Here is a 16,629-nt window from a genome sequence, read left to right as displayed (position 1 = left end):
GAGCGATGGAAAAAAATCAGCCGAAGCCATATCAGTTAAGGGGCTATATGCAGTTAGAAGACCGAAAAAAACCAATTTTCCAGATTTTTTTCTGAGAAAACTTTAAAATTTATTGATCTAAAAATTTGTACACATATTATTAATTGTATTTTAAGACTTAGTATTAATTTTTATTTCGAAAGGAGCTACGGCTGATCTCTATCAATATCTCTGAACTGGATCCTCTCTGTAAAAGAGTTTTTGTTCTCGTGAACTATCCCGCTCTTGGTTATAAGAGAGTTTTTGTTATCGGATTATGCCGTCGAATGATAGAAAAGGGTTAAATAAGAAAATCTCCGTTATTTTAAAACAAAAAGAACAGTTTTGAGTATGCAACAAAGTGTGGTATGTATGTGTATATATTTTTAAGTAATTGGAAACATGTATAAGATGAATTCAACAAACAAACAAATCATTTCAGCGCAACATTCAGCACAAACGAAGCGCTTAAACACGACAGCTCTTTAGCTGCAAAAGTAAATTTCTCATCTCCTTTAAATCACTGCATTTATTGCCAGCACCAGCAACGACTTTAGATAAAATCTTGCGCCTCAAAGCGATAGCCTCTACGCGTTTAGAAAGCTGAAATTTTAAAAATAATAAACACAAAAGTTTACAAAAATAGTTTAGCGTAATCAAAAAGCACACCTCATAGGCACGTTTTATAATTGGCTGCGGCATGCCAGCCAGTTTAGCCGCATTGAAGCCATACGACTTGGGGCAAGCACCGGCCGTATACTTATATAGGAAAGTTACCGTTTCTTGAGTCGGATCTTCAGTATCCTCATTTTCTACCATGCAAGCCTACAAGCCAACAACAGTAGAAATAGAAAAATTAGCAAATCAATTAGTACGAATATACGAGTATAGCTCACCATATGGCCCAATGTGATGCGCGTATCTTTATGGAAGTATTCGATAAGATTGTGGTAGTGTGTGGAGAAAAGTGTACGACTCTTCAAGTCAGCAAGATAGTTGACTACCGACGCTGCTATAGCAGTGCCATCATAGGTGGCAGTACCGCGACCTGTTTTAATTGAAATTTGTTGTAAAGTATAACACTATTAAACATATATCTTCCGGCATACCCAGCTCGTCCAGCAGCACTAGGCTGTTGACAGTAGCATGCTTCAAAATCAGTGAGGTCTCATTTAATTCCACTAGGAATGTGCTCTGGCCAGCCATGATATCATCTTGTGCACCCAAGCGCGTAAAGATACGATCGACAAGTGACATGCGGCAATGTGCTGCTGGCACATGAGCGCCCTTGAGTAAAAACACGACATAGATTTGGTATTTAATAACATTTCAAAAGCATTTAATATTCTTCAACTTACAATTTGTGCCATCACCACCAGTAAGCCAACTTGCCGCATTAGCGTACTCTTGCCACCCATATTAGGTCCTGTAAGTATTGAGAGTGGTGCTGGTGTTTCACCTGTGCCTAGAGTGATGCCATTTGGTATGAATGTGTCAACAGGTGCGCACGGATGATAGCCTTCTGCAATGTCAACGAATGGCTGCTGGTCGGCATTTTGCTCTTGCAATTCTGGCACACAGATTACTTGCTGCCCGCGTGCGTACTCTGTTAACGAGGCTAAGACATCAAGATTTGCCACACAATCACAACATTGCTTCCAGAGTTCATAGTGATTGGAGAATTTCTCAAATATACGTCTTGCTAAATCTTTTAGTATGGCATCACGTTCCAGCTCAGCGTTTTGCAATTGCTTTACAAGTGACTACAAAATTAAAAGTGTAAATGCGACGAGTTTATCTTTTTTCAGTTTATGTAGTAATATCAGTTATGATGGTATTGGTGACCTACCCGTGTTTCATTTGTCGAGAAACGTCGCACTGGCTTGTTACCTTTTCTCTGACCTTCCAATTGGTAGGCTTTGCCCGCCTTCCTAGCTGCATTTTCTGGCACCTCCAACTGGAAGCGATTTTTCTCGCCACCAGGTGTAAGACGGCACCCAAAGAATTTCTCTTGCTCAGTGAGGTAGTCTTTAAATGTAGCGTTTATGCTATTGATTTTCTCCAATACCTCATCGTAATCTGCATCCACACCCTGCTCGGGTGCAATTACGCCGGTCTTTGCACCTGTTTCATGGTCAAAGGCATTCTTTAATAAAAAAAAATTTAAGGATTATTGTAAAACTATTGACCTTAAGCAGTTGAAGTAGTTTGAAATACTACCTTGAAAAATTCTAATTGTTCTGCCATATCCGGAAAGACGCCGGTTGGCTGCAACTGTGTTAAACGCTTCATGAGTGGTGATTCAAATCCTCCTAAGAGCGTTGGTATCTCCATAAGGGCAGTAAAACCCTTTAGTATGCCGATAAAATTTTGTATTTTTTTCTTATTATATAACTTTTCTTCGAAAAGAATGGCACGCCCATCTGGATGACCTTCTGAGATACGCTTATTGCCGAACAAATGTATCTGCGCCAGATGTCTTTCAAAATCAGGCATTGGCGCCAATAAAGCGCGTAAGTCCTGCAACACCATGGCATGTTTAACCAATTCAGTAATAGCTTGCTGTCGTTCCACAATCACATCTAACTCGCAGCTGGGCGAGCAAATCCAATGGTGAAGCAAACGTTTGCCGAATTTTGTACAGCAATTATCCAGCGTGGCTTGTAACGAATACTCTTCCCCGGTGATGCGCAGATTAGCAAGGGTGGTCGCATCGATAACCATGTGGCGGCGACGTGCCGTCTGTTGCTGAGCCAACTGCGGCTTTCCAGCTTTCGTCGACTCATTTAACATGTCTGGTGGCGTGTAAAGGTGATAACGTGCCATTGGTAGCACCTTTTCCTCAAGTTGACAACGCTTTAAATACATAACGCATTGCCCCAGTGCCTTCAATGCTAACTTGCAGTCATCTCGTGGCGTTAAACCTAAATGGTCAGATTCAGATTGCATCGTACGCAACGCCAATGGCCAATTGTCAGCACTATTTTTGTCGTCTGACATTTTTGCGTAATAATTTTCGGCGAAGTGTTTCAGCGTCTTCTCTGCGCTGCACACTTTAGAGCCATTGGCAGGCAAGGGATCTTTGAGTATAGCTGAAAGCATTGTACGGAAGATCTCTTGTGTACGCTCGGAAAGCGAGCCGCGCTCATAAAGAAGCTGTAAGGAGAGGCGGCATATATTTTACTCATATTTTTATTACCAACATTTTTAATTGCGTACCAAGACTGGCATGTGATGCGAAAGCAAAGTTAACAGACGCGAACCATTTTTGTCATCCTCAAATTCGCCAATATAAAAGTCACCGATCGATGTATCCACATAGCAAACTCCATATTTACTACAACTGGACTCGTTCTTTAATTATAATACAAAATAAAAAATACTACGGAAACAATTCAAAGAAGTCACTACCTTTTCAACCACAGCTAACATATAATTTGGCTGATGATGTGGCGTTATCTGACATTGTGTGCCGAATACCTGGGTGCCACGATTGGATATCTGACAAATCTCACGACGTACTACCTTGTCGAACTTTGTGGCTTTTGTCTTTTTGCAACGCTCGCTCATCATGTCCGTGGTTTCAGTTTGCTCAACGCGCGCCACCTAAAGCATGCATTTTTTTCGGCTTGAATATACAGAAATTCTTGCATGGTCATATTTACCTTGTAACCACGGTCGACCAGTATACTAGACATCTTGTCAAAACTCACTTCTGGCGAACCGGAATGCGCGAATTCTCCGCGCATATATACAAATCCCAGCTCCTGTACACCTATTTCTGCGTCCATGTGATATAGCTCATAGAATTTGCCAACTTTAAAGAAGAGCACACAGTCATAGTTATCAGATTTTAATATCCACCATTGGCGTACACCCTGAAAAAAGGGTAAAAAAAGATATGCAAACATTAAGGTAAAGCTGTAAAATTTCGTCTTCGATACAACAAACCGGCGATAACGAATTCAAGTACTTCTCAGGTACATAGAGTGTTGTGGGATCATAGTCTGGATGATCAGGGCGCCTGCCTTGCTTGTCTTTTATATTGTTGGGCTGCAAGAAATCGAGCTTTTGGTGTGGCCAAACTACAGGCTCATCTAATGTGGAAGTGGTGCACACAATCTTCTCATATTTAGCATCATTCTTTGCAGCAGTCTTCGTGTCTGTTATAGTTGCTGAGGCTTGCAATGACGCCAACTTTTCCATAAAACTGCCCTTTTCTAATTTAGGTTTTTTTTGTTTAGGTTCATCACTTTTCTAAAATACTTATTAAAGTAGTCATTATTGCAAAGATTTTTAAAAGTGTATACTTACTTTCGAAAATGTGTCTTTTGTTACCGACACGTCTTGGTCGTCACTACTATCTTCGTCATCCTCATCACTTGGCTTATAATCAGCTTTATCATCATCTTCCTTTTTTGCTTTTACTGTTGGTTTAATGCCTTCTTCATCATCAGAATCGAATATGCGTTGTCTTTTATTCTTGGAACGTTTAATGGTAATATCCTCATCCTCATCATCATCTAAATCCATTTTATTACTCCGAGAATGGTTGAGGTCTATCTCAAGTTTTCGCTTAGCTGAAGGTTCTTCATCAAAACTGCGCCCATTCTCCAAGTTCTCCTTTCTCACATCTTTGCTTAAATTTTTTGAATCTTCCTCACTGGGTATTCTAGGAATTTTCTTCTTTTCTGCTGTAGCCGGCGAGCGCGAAAAATACTTAAAAAGGGTATTACTCGGCGTACTGCTACCACCAGCACTACCACTTTTATTTAATTTCTTCGACATTTCTCTTTAAAATTAAATGAATACTACAAACTCGGAATAAATTTTCTTCCTGCAAAAAGCGACGCCAAGTATTTTGTTTTATTTTCCTCTATTTTCGCATTGCGCCCGCGCAATTTGTGACATTTGAATTTTTGCACTACAGTGATATCCCGCTAAAACAACTATGACCAAGTTAAAGGGTAATCAATTTAGAGGTATCGAATTTTAAATTAAAAATAAAACAACGAATTCAATTTGAAGATTGGGCAATCTTTATTATTTTTGTGTAGAACCATTCACGAAATATTTTTTTTTAATAATCCCCTTCAAATATTGGCTGTAACTGCGCCGTATTTCGGACATCCGCAAACACCAATTTTAAATAACTCGCTGGAGGACTTCGGTCGGTATGTCGTGATCAACTTTAGTAATATTAGCTTATAATGTCTCAATCGAAGCTGATGGCCGGCAAAGCATTAAGACTTTACATACTCCCCCAAATAAAAGTCCAAAGATATGACATTACACGATCTTGGTGGCCAATCCACTCTTTTGAGATGACAGATAAATTTCTGACCGAAACGACGTCGCAGTAAATCCATTATTTCACAGGCTGTACGCCAAGTAGCGCCGTCTTGTTGGAATCAAAGCGTTCGCCATTCACTGTTACATTGTCAAAAACCCCCTATTGGAAAAAGTACCTCCAATCTGATAACCCTCTATATTTTTCACTGAATTACATCAATCTATGACAAGGTTTTTATATAATGAACATTAAAAGTAAAAAAAACATTAATTAATTAATTTAAAAAAAAAATATGTTAAGGAGGATAGAGAAGTGTATCCCCAGCATAAAACTGCAAGCCACCGGATGCTTACAGTTTTCAAGTAATTTATTTTTAAAATTGTGTAATTTTCCGAAAGGCGAGTGTTGCCAGATACCTAAAAAAAGAACAAAGTTGGTGCAGGTACAATTTTACAGAGACGTTAACTACAGTGCGTTGGTTAATTTGTAGAGTTTCTGCATAGGCCTCCTTTTCGCGCAGGCGACCTTCGGCAGCACTTAAAAAAAATAACCCGTAGAACTTCGGCTAGGCTATCCACAATATTTTTGCGTGCAACTCCTTTCCAAGTGGGCGGCCTTCGGCGGCATTTTAAAAAGATTACCAGTTAAATTAAAATTATGGAGGCACAATAATCCCCATCCCCGTCATCAACACTGAACTAAAATACTTTTTGAAATACATTTTTGCTCATATTTTTATTTTCATTTGCAGGCAACCGGTAACGCAATATTGTTGTTAATTCCAATTAATTATTATTCTGGAAATTGAATACAAGTAAATATAAAAACAAATAAAAACACGCGTGTGACCGTATATTTTGTGAATTTAAGTGAAGTTAAAAAAAATATGCTATAATGTGCCAAATTATAGTGAAGCTCCCAAAGGCACTTTGAAGTGAAATAATTGCAAAACCACGCGAAAAAAGTTCGACGCTCCCGTAAAATTCAATTTTATATGTTTGTATTTTTGAAAATGTTTCTCAATTCTAAACTAAAGCAAAAAATATTGCAGATTTACAAACTAAACATGTCTGCATCCAAACTTCGTTCTTATTTCAGGTGTCTGGTGACACCAACTTTTCGCTAAATTACACAACTTTAACAATAAATTACTTAAAAACTATAAGCCTCCGGAGGGTACGGTTTTCAGTTTTAAGATGGCGATACACCCCTCTATCCTTCCCTTATAACCTTTTTTTCAAAGCATGTTACATTATACTAAATGTTTCCCTTTTCGGAATGTTATGAGTTATAAAGGCTATTCAGAAACCACTCCCTAAGATCTTCACCAAGTTTCATTAAATAAATCATTATACTTGTAGTAAAATTGTTCATGCGGAATAGTACTAAATCCGATAATGCTTTATTTATACTAAACTAAATGATCATAAATGTGTGTAAATTTGCCTTTCATAAATGATTTATTTCTCCACGCGATTAAATTAGAGATGGTTGGCAGCTCGGTTATATTATGTTTATATTTACACTTTTTCACTGTTGTTACTCAGCTGATTGATTAGTAGCTGTCAAACAACGCATTGTAAACGATTTTCTACTTTTTTGGACGTCGTAAATTTCAGTTTTATTAATACTTGAAAATTCTGAAATAGAAACTTGCAAAAATGTCTTTAGCCGATGAACTACTAGCTGATCTCGAGGAAGACAATGACAATGACTTGGATGAGCTGCAAAATGTGAGTACAATAGTTCCAAATGTATTAAGCTGCAATGGCACAACTGATTTCTTCTTTTGCAGTTGGATGAGGATGAGGAGGAAGCAAAGGCACAAGAAATGACAGAAAAGCTTAAACAACAGGCTAATCTTATGGAAGTTGATGTTCAAGTGCAGTCCGTGCGAGACCTTTGCAAACTGCGAGACTCCGAGCGCCTGCAGTATGTGCTAAAACAAATCGAACAGTACAGCAGCAGACACCGGACCGCTGCAGAGATGCTAGGAAATGTTGAATCGGACCCAGAATATCAACTTATAGTCGAAGCCAATGCGATTGCGGTTGATATTGATAATGAAATTTGTAAGTATTACATACCAAAATATATATCGATCGATATGAGGCTATAACTGTTTTTGGATTTATTAGCAATTATTCATAAATTTACAAAAGAAAAGTACCAAAAACGGTTTCCCGAACTGGATTCCTTAATTGTTGGTGAAATTGAATATTTGTACGCCGTGAAAGAGTTGGGCAATGACCTCGAACAAGTAAAGAATAATGAGAAGTTACAAGCCATTCTAACGCAAGCCACAATTATGATTGTTTCCGTAACAGCTTCGACAACGCAGGGGTAAGAAAAGAAACAAAAACGAAATATAAGTTAAACATTCATCATAAATTACCCTTTTCCCTTCAGTACTGTACTTACGCCTTTCGAAAAGGCACAAATTGATGAGGCCTGTGAAATGGCAATTGATTTAAATAACTTCAAATTGCAAATTTACGAATATGTGGAAAGTCGCATGACCTTTATTGCACCCAATTTGTCGATGATTGTAGGCGCCTCGACTGCTGCAAAGCTGTTGGGCATAGCTGGTGGATTAACGAAGCTATCCAAAATGCCTGCTTGTAATGTGCAAGTATTGGGATCTCAGAAGAAAACTTTAGCAGGGTATACATTTCATTTTAGTGATTATAACTATGTCATTGCTAATAAAAAATTATTTACAGCTTCTCGAAAACGCAAATGCTACCCCATACAGGCTATGTTTACTTCTCGCAGATTGTGCAAGATACAGCACCGGTGAGTATAAATGTATTAGATAGTCACTTAGCCAGCTAAAGTCCCAAATTTACAGGATCTTCGTCGCAAAGCAGCGCGCTTAGTTGCCGCCAAGGCAGTACTTGCTGCTCGCGTTGATGCTTGCCACGAAAGTGTACACGGCGAAGTTGGCTTAAAGTTTAAGGAGGATATTGAAAAAAAGTTGGATAAACTGCAAGAACCACCGCCAGTCAAATTTATCAAGCCACTCTCCAAGCCGATTGAGGGCAGCAAGAAAAAACGTGGTGGCAAGCGCGTGCGCAAAATGAAGGAGCGCTATGCGCTCACAGAATTCCGAAAACAAGCGAATCGTATGAACTTTGGTGATGTAAGAAATTGATTTTAGGTTAAAATTAACTTAAAAACTAAAGTGAATCTTTTTTTTAGATCGAAGAGGATGCCTACCAGGAGGATCTGGGCTATTCTCGCGGCACCATTGGCAAAACTGGCACAGGTCGCATACGTTTGCCACAAGTAGATGAGAAGACTAAAGTTCGTATTAGCAAAACGCTACAAAAGAATCTGCAGAAGCAACAGGTCTATGGTGGCAGCACTACTGTAAAGCGACAAATTTCCGGTACAGCTTCAAGTGTTGCCTTCACACCACTGCAGGGACTGGAAATCGTAAATCCCCAAGCAGCTGAGATATCGCAAACTGAGAAAAATGCCAAATATTTTTCAAATACGTCTGGTTTCATTTCTGTAGGCAAGCGCACCACATAAAATAATAAAAGAAAAATTATTTAATTAAATATTATATATTGCAATTTTGGCTAAAATAAAGTGTATAGCTTTCGATAAGTTAATACATTCTTTACATACATATATGTAATATACTCAGCAAGAAATATGCAAAAAGGAATAGCTTGAAAGAATAAAAGCACAAATCAAATCTGAAATAGAAATTGTCATAAAAAAATTAAATATTTATATAAAAGCTATGCTTATTACAATGGCGAGATTCTACAGTTAGAATTTGCACCGGAATGTGCACATGAGATTCCATACATTTACAAACATACATACATGGGTATACACATATAAAAATGTAAAAGCCAAGTTGTAAGTATTTAATAACAATAATCTGCACTCTGATGAATTTTTGTAATTAATTTGAAATGACTGTTGAAAGATAATATACGCGGAGTGTGTATTGTTAACTCAGTTTGCCTATTTCCAATTTTCGTTGCAGTGCTTCTAATGAATTATTCAGGAAGACTGCAATGATTCCGGCAACTGTAAAAACGCCACCAATTATGGAACAACAATTTGTTGCAAAGTGACCAAAGGACCTGTAATAATAGGAAGCATATGTAATTTAAATTAATAGTAATCAAAAATTTGCGTGCTACCTTTGCTTCTCCTCGTACTTCACCATCAGTGGCGATAGTTCATAACTGAAGAATATACCTGGCATACCACGCTCCTTGTTGGACAAGTCTTTTTTGTATCGCGTCACCGAAAACTGATTGGTGTGTATGGGCGGGCTGTAGGCTTTCACATACATGGTAGGCACAATTTTTAAATAGTAATTGTACATTTCACTTTTCACAGCTACAATGAAACCATAAAGTGAAAATAAATAATACAATTTAACGTGAATAACCAAACTTTTCAACTTCCTGTGCTTCTTTTTTTCCGTTAAAAATGCTATGTTTCACTACTAGAGGGCGCTGCTAGGTCTGTCAATTGCATTTGCTTTTCAACATATTCGCTGCCTTTTAACAATACCGATTTTGACATTTACTCCATTAAGAAAAACCCAAACGGCAAAACGCGAAATCGCATGTAATTCGCATGGGAAAAAATTCTAGAAACAGTAAAATCGATCGAAACCAACGCATATCCTTGCGTCTAAAGGAAGTTAAGGACTTTTAGTCTAGCATATGCGAAATTAAGCGTTTGTGAATCAAAAAAATAGTAAATACTATATATTGAAAACAAGCACATTATCTCAAAAGTACAATGCCAGCATTGCCTAGCGGAGTTTATGGCCAAGCACAAGGCCCTTCATGTTTTGATAAAATGAAGACAGGATTCACGATTGGTTTCTGTGTGGGCATGGCAAGTGGAGCGCTTTTTGGCGGCTTTTCTGCTTTGCGGTGAGTAATGTGTCGGAATGTAAAGCTGCTGATGCAACTTTAATTACATAATGGATGTCTCAAATGTGGCACTTTCATTAATGTAATTTAATAAATTGATTAATTTATATATTCTTACAGATACGGTTTGCGTGGTCGCGAGCTAATAAACAATGTGGGAAAAGTGATGTTACAAGGTGGAGGCACATTTGGCACTTTTATGGCTATCGGGACAGGCATACGTTGCTAAAAGGAAAAGCGGTTTGGCAAAGCCAACATATTTTCGGATTTTTTTTTCTTAATTCTATATTATAGTTAATAACTTTATGAACGTAATTTTACCCTATAAACATATATTGGATTGTGTGCGCATATCGCCATAATAAATATTTTTGAAAAATTACGTATTTGTATGGTGATAGAATAATCCAATATCAATATATCAATCGTGATAGAATAATTTAATAGCGCGCGAAGGACAATACTTTTGGAATCAAACTATAAAAAAAGAAAGACCGCCCACTATCTTATTTTGTTTATGATTGTTTCACCACTTAACTACTTTTTAAAGTATAGTTTCTTGTTTTTACTTACATTTATCTGACTTAACGTGCAGTCCATCGAGCGGATGTGTCTTTGCGAACTCAATTTTATCGCCAAAGGACAGGTGGTTAATTGTGTGGTCCAGCTTCACGTCGGTAAATTGGAAGTCATGTATATGAAAATTGCGTATGGAGAAACTGTTGCCAGGCGCTATGTGAAAACTACCGGCCATCTGAAATTGATAAATTTTTAGAGAGCACATCAACCATTTTTATTTTCTTGCTTTCACACCCTATTGACTTCTAAATGCCCCTGCACTCGACAGCCCTCCTTAAACGCATCTGTATCACTGTGCTTGAATTGGTCTTTACATTGCTCGATTTTATCCAATTGCACATTCCATTTGCGTTGACGATAAGCATCTAAAACCTCTTCACAGGTGTTACAGCACCTACAATAAAAAAAAACAAAACTGAATAACATAAATAATTCAAGCACATACTTATGAACGCACTGTGTGCTATTATATTCAGCACCATAGCAGCTACCGCAAGTGGCATTTTTGTTTGAGGGCGATACAGCAACAATTTCTTTTATTGGCTCGGTTTCTTTCAAGGGATTACCCTGTAAATCCAAACGATGCTTGAATATATCATGATCAACACGCAGATGTTGGTCACCTGAAGAGTCCATTGCGTCTAATGACACATCTGCGACAAAACAGAAAAAAAAAATCAAGTATAATTATTAAAAAAAAAACAAGTCGTTACTTACAACTACACGCTAAATTGTGTATTGTTAGGTCCAAATTGATGCGTAGCTTGTGATTGCGTGTAGTGTCTACAAACAGCTCTTCATTGAGATTCGGGCGCATATATGCAACACATTCAAGGAAAATCAGTATAACTATGATGGTGGTGCTGATTAAAGTAACTGCAATGCGTATTAAAATACAAATTAGTAATCGTTATTATCTACAACGCGTCATTTTTCATTACCTGCCGCACCACTCACGGTACGAACGCTAAAATCCTCAAGTGTACGTGGATATGCATCCAACCGGCGGAGCACATCCGCGATTTTCATCTTTCACCGTCGTTCCAACGCTGCGTAATGCTATACAAGTTCTAAAGGCCGCGAAATCCTACTTCTATTGGCGGGCTTCAGTTTTTAATAACCTGCGATTTTCCTAAAGATTTGTCACATTAAGCATTTTTAAGTAGTGAAATAGTCAGAATAAAATTGCTGCGCTGGATTAAAAAACTGCACGTTTGTTATTTTGCTCGTTGTTTCATCTGCCAATTTACTGTTTTGTAGATCTGTATGTATATTTACGTATGTCATTAGAAAAAGAATAAAAAGGGTTGTATTTTTGGATCCCTATTTCAAAATTAAACCAAATTTTCCCAATTTATTTCTGAACATTCTTGCAATAGTCAAAAACTATCGCATTTATTACCCAAACGCCATCATATATATCAAATTAGTTGTGTTTTAGCGTAATAACTCAATGGTAATATTGTTTTCTTCGAGTGAAATATCGTTACCCTTATACCCAAGAACTTATTGTATAAGGTAAACAGAATATAGAAGGTCATGCCGTCCAAAAACCGTCATTTAATTTTTGCCTTTTAGAAAATCTAAGAGGCATACACTTCCAAAAAGGCAATGTCAATTCTTCCGTACTGCTCAAGGCAAACCTATTAAAGGTGGTGTTGGTAAATCAGCTGATTTGTTCTTTTTCTTTCGCTGTGTCCATGTGGCTGTCAGCTTATAATGAAACAAGACGAATTCATTATTTGATTTCTAGTTTCTCAATACTTTACTTTGACAATCAAATGTTCAGAACATTTTTGTTGGTGTAGTGCCACCACTTTTGATGAATGCCCTTTGGTACTGCTCTTATTACGTCACCAGTGTAATACCACCATAATATTGAAGGAGGAAAATTTAAAATTCAGCCTAAATTTTACATTTTTATTCATGATTATTATTATTTTATTGATTGAATAATGATTTTTGTTTACACGCTAAATTTTGTTTTTGCACCAATTTCATTAGGTAACGCCGTGAGTAGTGGTGCCCCCAAGAACCAATTATGTGCCTCCGGTATTCCGCCAATGTTTTTGTTTTTTATAGTGGCAGCATTTCCGCCAAATGTTGCTCGTTCTTTTCGTAAATCGCTGCTTTGTGTCATTCGTTGTCATTCGTTCGCCGCGAACGGTTACATTTTGTGAAAATATCTTCATTTGTCCAGGGAAACTATCGTTCGCACTGAACGCATTTGTTTAAAACGCATTAAGGAAATTATTGGGAATTTACGATACAAAATAGAAAAATTGCAATATAAGCATAACTTTTGTGAAATAATTGCTCCTCGCAAGCGCCTGCTAAATAAAGGAGAGCAAAGTTTTTCACATTAAAAAATACGGCAGGCGATTAAATGCGATTGTAGATAGTTGAAAAGCAGTTAACCATAAGAAAAGTTAATTGTTTGAAAATCCAGAGAATTTTTTCACACGCAGTTTAATATAAAATTAGAATAAGTCGCCTTACCCATAAGGTAATTATTTTCTTTTCCTTCTCATTACAAATTTTTATTTTGCTAATTGCATTTCCGTTTTTTGCACAAAAGTGGATCTGCGCATATCGCATGATAATAAGCATTCTTTACTTGCTATTAGTTGCCGTAGAAAAGTAACAAGTCCATAAATAACAATACACAATATCGCATATTCTAATATTTAACGAATCAGGAAATTGTACTACGCACACATCCGGCCGTCCGTCGATTGGTGATACATTCTTAAATATCGCGAATAAGTAAAGAAGTGAAAATTTAAACCAACTGCAGTACATCTAAACAACTACAGAAAGCAAATTCACATAGCCAACAAGATGACCTCGACACCACCAAAAATGGGTGAAGATTTGCTTGGCGGTGAGTAGTTTCACAATTTTCAATAAATGTATTGGTATACATTGGTATTCGTACTTTAAATAAGACTTGTGTCTACACAATAATAGGTGTGTAAAACTGGTGAAGTAATTTCATGAATTTCGCCACGTTAAATAATTGCTGTAAAGAAGCCTCTTAGCAGCCATTTTCATGATATTTCTCGTCTTTTTAACTAGCATCATATTGTATCTACTTTTCCCATAACAACACCTATCGACGTCAATACCATGCATGGTTGTTAGTTGTTTGTGTTGTTTACCTTTTATCGGCTCCAAACCAGCGAGTATTATTCGTGGCCAGCTTTGTTATTGGTATTCTTCATGAAACATGGGTATTCTTTATTTACATATGTATGTATGTGTATACACATTTTTTTCATAACCGACTGTATTTTTTGTTTTTGATTTTATGTTTTGTTATTTATTTCGCTTTGGTGCTATTGACTGGTAACCAAACTTTCAGCTTGTATGATTTCTCTTATTTGTATGTATTTCTTGTTCTCTTTGTCGTGTCGATATACTAACCCTCTACTCTTTTACGCCTTTGGCTTTTTGAACGTTTATTTACCGAAAATTACTTGCTCTGAGAATTTAGATAGAGTAAAGTACATGTTATTCATTTTTTCTGAATTTTAAATTTAGTATTAAATTATTCTAATTTTTTGGTAATGCTACTGGAGTTCTTGTTGGTTTTGGTAGCGTGTAAGGGAAAACTTTAGGCTTGAGAAATGGACTTTATAGAGTATGTATTCAACTTTAAAGATGTTAGTTTGCAAATTGCTTTACGTGAAACAGTGAAATTTAATATTTTTAATTTAAAATTTTTTTCCGTATCTTTGAATAGCTTATACATTTTTTTGTCTAGAGTTTCTTTTCAATTTTTTTCCTTGCTAACTAAATATATTCAGGTAATTTTCATTTATGTTTTTTCGAGAACCGAGAACCCTTATTGTTTGGCGCATGCGCTTTTTGAGCAGCTTTAAAAGTGGCCATAAGTATGAATTTGGTTTTATTTTGGTTGTTTCTTGTCTTGCTTTAGCATTTCGGTGGTATTATTTATATGAATGTGTGTGGTCATGTATACGTATACGTACGAAAGTATTCACATTTGGTTTCTATGTTTTGCTAGTCATTTCAGTTTTGTATGCATGAAGTATTTGGGGTTTGGTAAACCGGCCATCACTGCAGCTGCCTTCAACCAGCTTTTTCGCGGGTTTGTTTTGACGCCATTTCCGTGCTATCGGCACACTTCTCGTTACAGCTTGTGCGGCACGTAGGCACAGTCTGGTCGTTATAACGAATCTAAAAAGCAAAACAAAATTAGCAAATTATATAAAGTAAAAAAATAATTTGATCTCTGTTACGCATATTTGGCAGGCTATGCTTACTGGGCTGCCATAAAGTATTTTATAGAAGGGCGCCTCAAAGGTCAGATAATTTAATTTGTTGGAGAGATTTTATTTACTTATTTACAAGTGATAATATGATATTTTATGTAATTTTTATGATCTAAATAATTCGGTCATTAGATATTTTCGGCACATAATTTTTGCACAAAAATTTTAAAATCAGATTAACATTAATTTTGAACATCTTTTTATTTGTTTTTTATGAAATTTTCAATCAGTATTTTTACTCCTACTGTACTCATACTTTTGAGTAAATGTTGCTGTTGCGTCATTGCAATTTTGCTGTAGTCATTTTTGTATGTGCGCTTTGTTGTCATTTTCGTCGCCGCCTGGGTCGTCCAAATATTAGCTGCTCTTACAACAATCACAGCAACAAAATATTGACAGTAGGAGTACAGCGTCGTTGACTTTTTGTCTTCATGATGAAACAGCAACAATTAGGAAGCAATGCTTTCACTTCTGCGCAATTTCTTGCATTTGTTCACTAGATTTTTTTTTGCTTCAAGTTACTAAAAATACACAACACCATCAACGTGCATAAGCAATAATAACAAAATCAATTTCACATAGCACACACATACATATGTACATATGTATTTCTTAGAAGGCAATAACCGTCCCCACGTAAACCGGATGGATAGGCTCCTTAGTTCATAGGCATTTTATGGCTGACGTTGAGTAGATGAGTGGGAGAACGTGACGCACCACTGCGGTTATCAATGCTGTCTTATAAACACACGGTTTTATTTACAAATACAAACTTGAACAATCATAGGAAAGTGTTGACATCAAATTGCGTGTTTTCACCTCTATGTGTGCACATCTACATATGTATATATGTATGTACATATATGTAACGCACTTGTAGAGATAAAATGAATTCGCATAATATTTAAAGTCTAATCTTTTAAAATACTCAGGAGCTTTAATATTATCAAAGCACACTTAATTACCGAGGTGTCCAATCCCAATAAAAACTGTTTTTTTTTAGTTTTGAAGTAGCAATTGAATGAACTTCTTCTTCTTCTTAATTGGCGCTATAACCGCTTACGCGATTTTGGCCGAGTTTAACAAAGCGCGCCAGTCCGTTCTTTCTCGTGCTAACCGGCGCCAATTGGACACACCAAGTGAAGCCAAGTCCTTCTCCACCTGATCTTTCCAACGCAGAGGAGGCCTTCCTCTTCCTCTACTACCACCAGCTGGTACCGCATCGAATACTTTCAGTGCCGGAGCGTTTGTATCCATTCGGACGACATGACCCAGCCAACGTAGCCGCTGGATCTTTATTCGCTGTGCTATGTCTATGTCGTCGTAAAGCTCATACAGCTCATCGTTCCATCGTCTGCGATATTCGCCGTTGCCAACGTGCAAAGGTCCAAAAATCTTGCGCAGAATCTTTCTCTCAAACACTCCAAGCGTCGCTTCATCGGATGTTGTCATCGTCCAAGCTTCTGCGCCATACGTAAGGACGGGCATGATGAGAGTCTTGTAGAGTGTTAGTTTTGTTCGACGA

General features: G+C 37.1%; 5 protein-coding genes across 6 annotated transcripts in view; 3 read left to right on the top strand and 2 right to left on the bottom strand.

The window, feature by feature from the left end:
- Positions 1-380: 380 nt before the first annotated feature.
- On the bottom strand, positions 381-4,919 carry LOC129240097 (probable DNA mismatch repair protein Msh6). The gene is made up of 12 exons (XM_054875603.1): positions 4,333-4,919; positions 3,970-4,275; positions 3,684-3,896; positions 3,430-3,624; positions 3,238-3,372; positions 2,239-3,174; positions 1,868-2,164; positions 1,377-1,781; positions 1,128-1,305; positions 915-1,066; positions 688-843; positions 381-621 (listed from the first exon to the last, which is right to left on the bottom strand). The coding sequence occupies exons 1-12, from the start codon at positions 4,804-4,806 to the stop codon at positions 487-489; spliced, it is 3,582 nt and encodes a 1,193-aa protein (XP_054731578.1). The 5' UTR covers positions 4,807-4,919; the 3' UTR covers positions 381-486.
- Positions 4,920-6,858: 1,939 nt separating this feature from the next.
- Positions 6,859-8,931, top strand: LOC129240094 (U4/U6 small nuclear ribonucleoprotein Prp31). The gene is made up of 7 exons (XM_054875600.1): positions 6,859-7,044; positions 7,107-7,383; positions 7,450-7,654; positions 7,721-7,975; positions 8,035-8,107; positions 8,163-8,453; positions 8,513-8,931. The coding sequence occupies exons 1-7, from the start codon at positions 6,973-6,975 to the stop codon at positions 8,846-8,848; spliced, it is 1,509 nt and encodes a 502-aa protein (XP_054731575.1). The 5' UTR covers positions 6,859-6,972; the 3' UTR covers positions 8,849-8,931.
- A 37-nt stretch (positions 8,932-8,968) lies between these two features.
- LOC129240095 (endoplasmic reticulum-Golgi intermediate compartment protein 3) lies at positions 8,969-12,066 on the bottom strand. Its single transcript, XM_054875601.1, has 7 exons — positions 11,748-12,066; positions 11,524-11,682; positions 11,264-11,459; positions 11,041-11,200; positions 10,801-10,981; positions 9,478-9,679; positions 8,969-9,417 (listed from the first exon to the last, which is right to left on the bottom strand). Exons 1-7 carry the CDS (start codon positions 11,833-11,835, stop codon positions 9,282-9,284), a joined length of 1,122 nt encoding a protein of 373 aa, XP_054731576.1. The 5' UTR covers positions 11,836-12,066; the 3' UTR covers positions 8,969-9,281.
- LOC129240096 (reactive oxygen species modulator 1) lies at positions 9,843-10,609 on the top strand. The gene is made up of 2 exons (XM_054875602.1): positions 9,843-10,227; positions 10,348-10,609. The coding sequence occupies exons 1-2, from the start codon at positions 10,091-10,093 to the stop codon at positions 10,454-10,456; spliced, it is 246 nt and encodes an 81-aa protein (XP_054731577.1). The 5' UTR covers positions 9,843-10,090; the 3' UTR covers positions 10,457-10,609.
- Positions 12,067-12,956: 890 nt separating the features above from the next.
- The window catches only part of LOC129240650 (BCL2/adenovirus E1B 19 kDa protein-interacting protein 3), a 48,693-nt gene continuing 45,020 nt past the window's right edge, over positions 12,957-16,629 (top strand). For both annotated transcript variants that reach the window (XM_054876578.1, XM_054876577.1), the window contains exons 1-2: positions 12,957-13,312; positions 13,385-13,690. In XM_054876578.1, coding sequence (XP_054732553.1) covers positions 13,648-13,690 — 43 coding nt within the window. In that variant the 5' untranslated portion in view covers positions 12,957-13,312; positions 13,385-13,647. The remainder of the gene's footprint in view (positions 13,313-13,384; positions 13,691-16,629) is intronic.

This window comes from Anastrepha obliqua, chromosome 3 (assembly GCF_027943255.1).
Source record: "Anastrepha obliqua isolate idAnaObli1 chromosome 3, idAnaObli1_1.0, whole genome shotgun sequence".
Classification (NCBI taxonomy): Eukaryota; Metazoa; Arthropoda; class Insecta; order Diptera; family Tephritidae; genus Anastrepha; species Anastrepha obliqua.
Note: the sequence above shows the minus strand (reverse complement) of the source record. Positions and strands in the feature narration are given on the sequence as shown.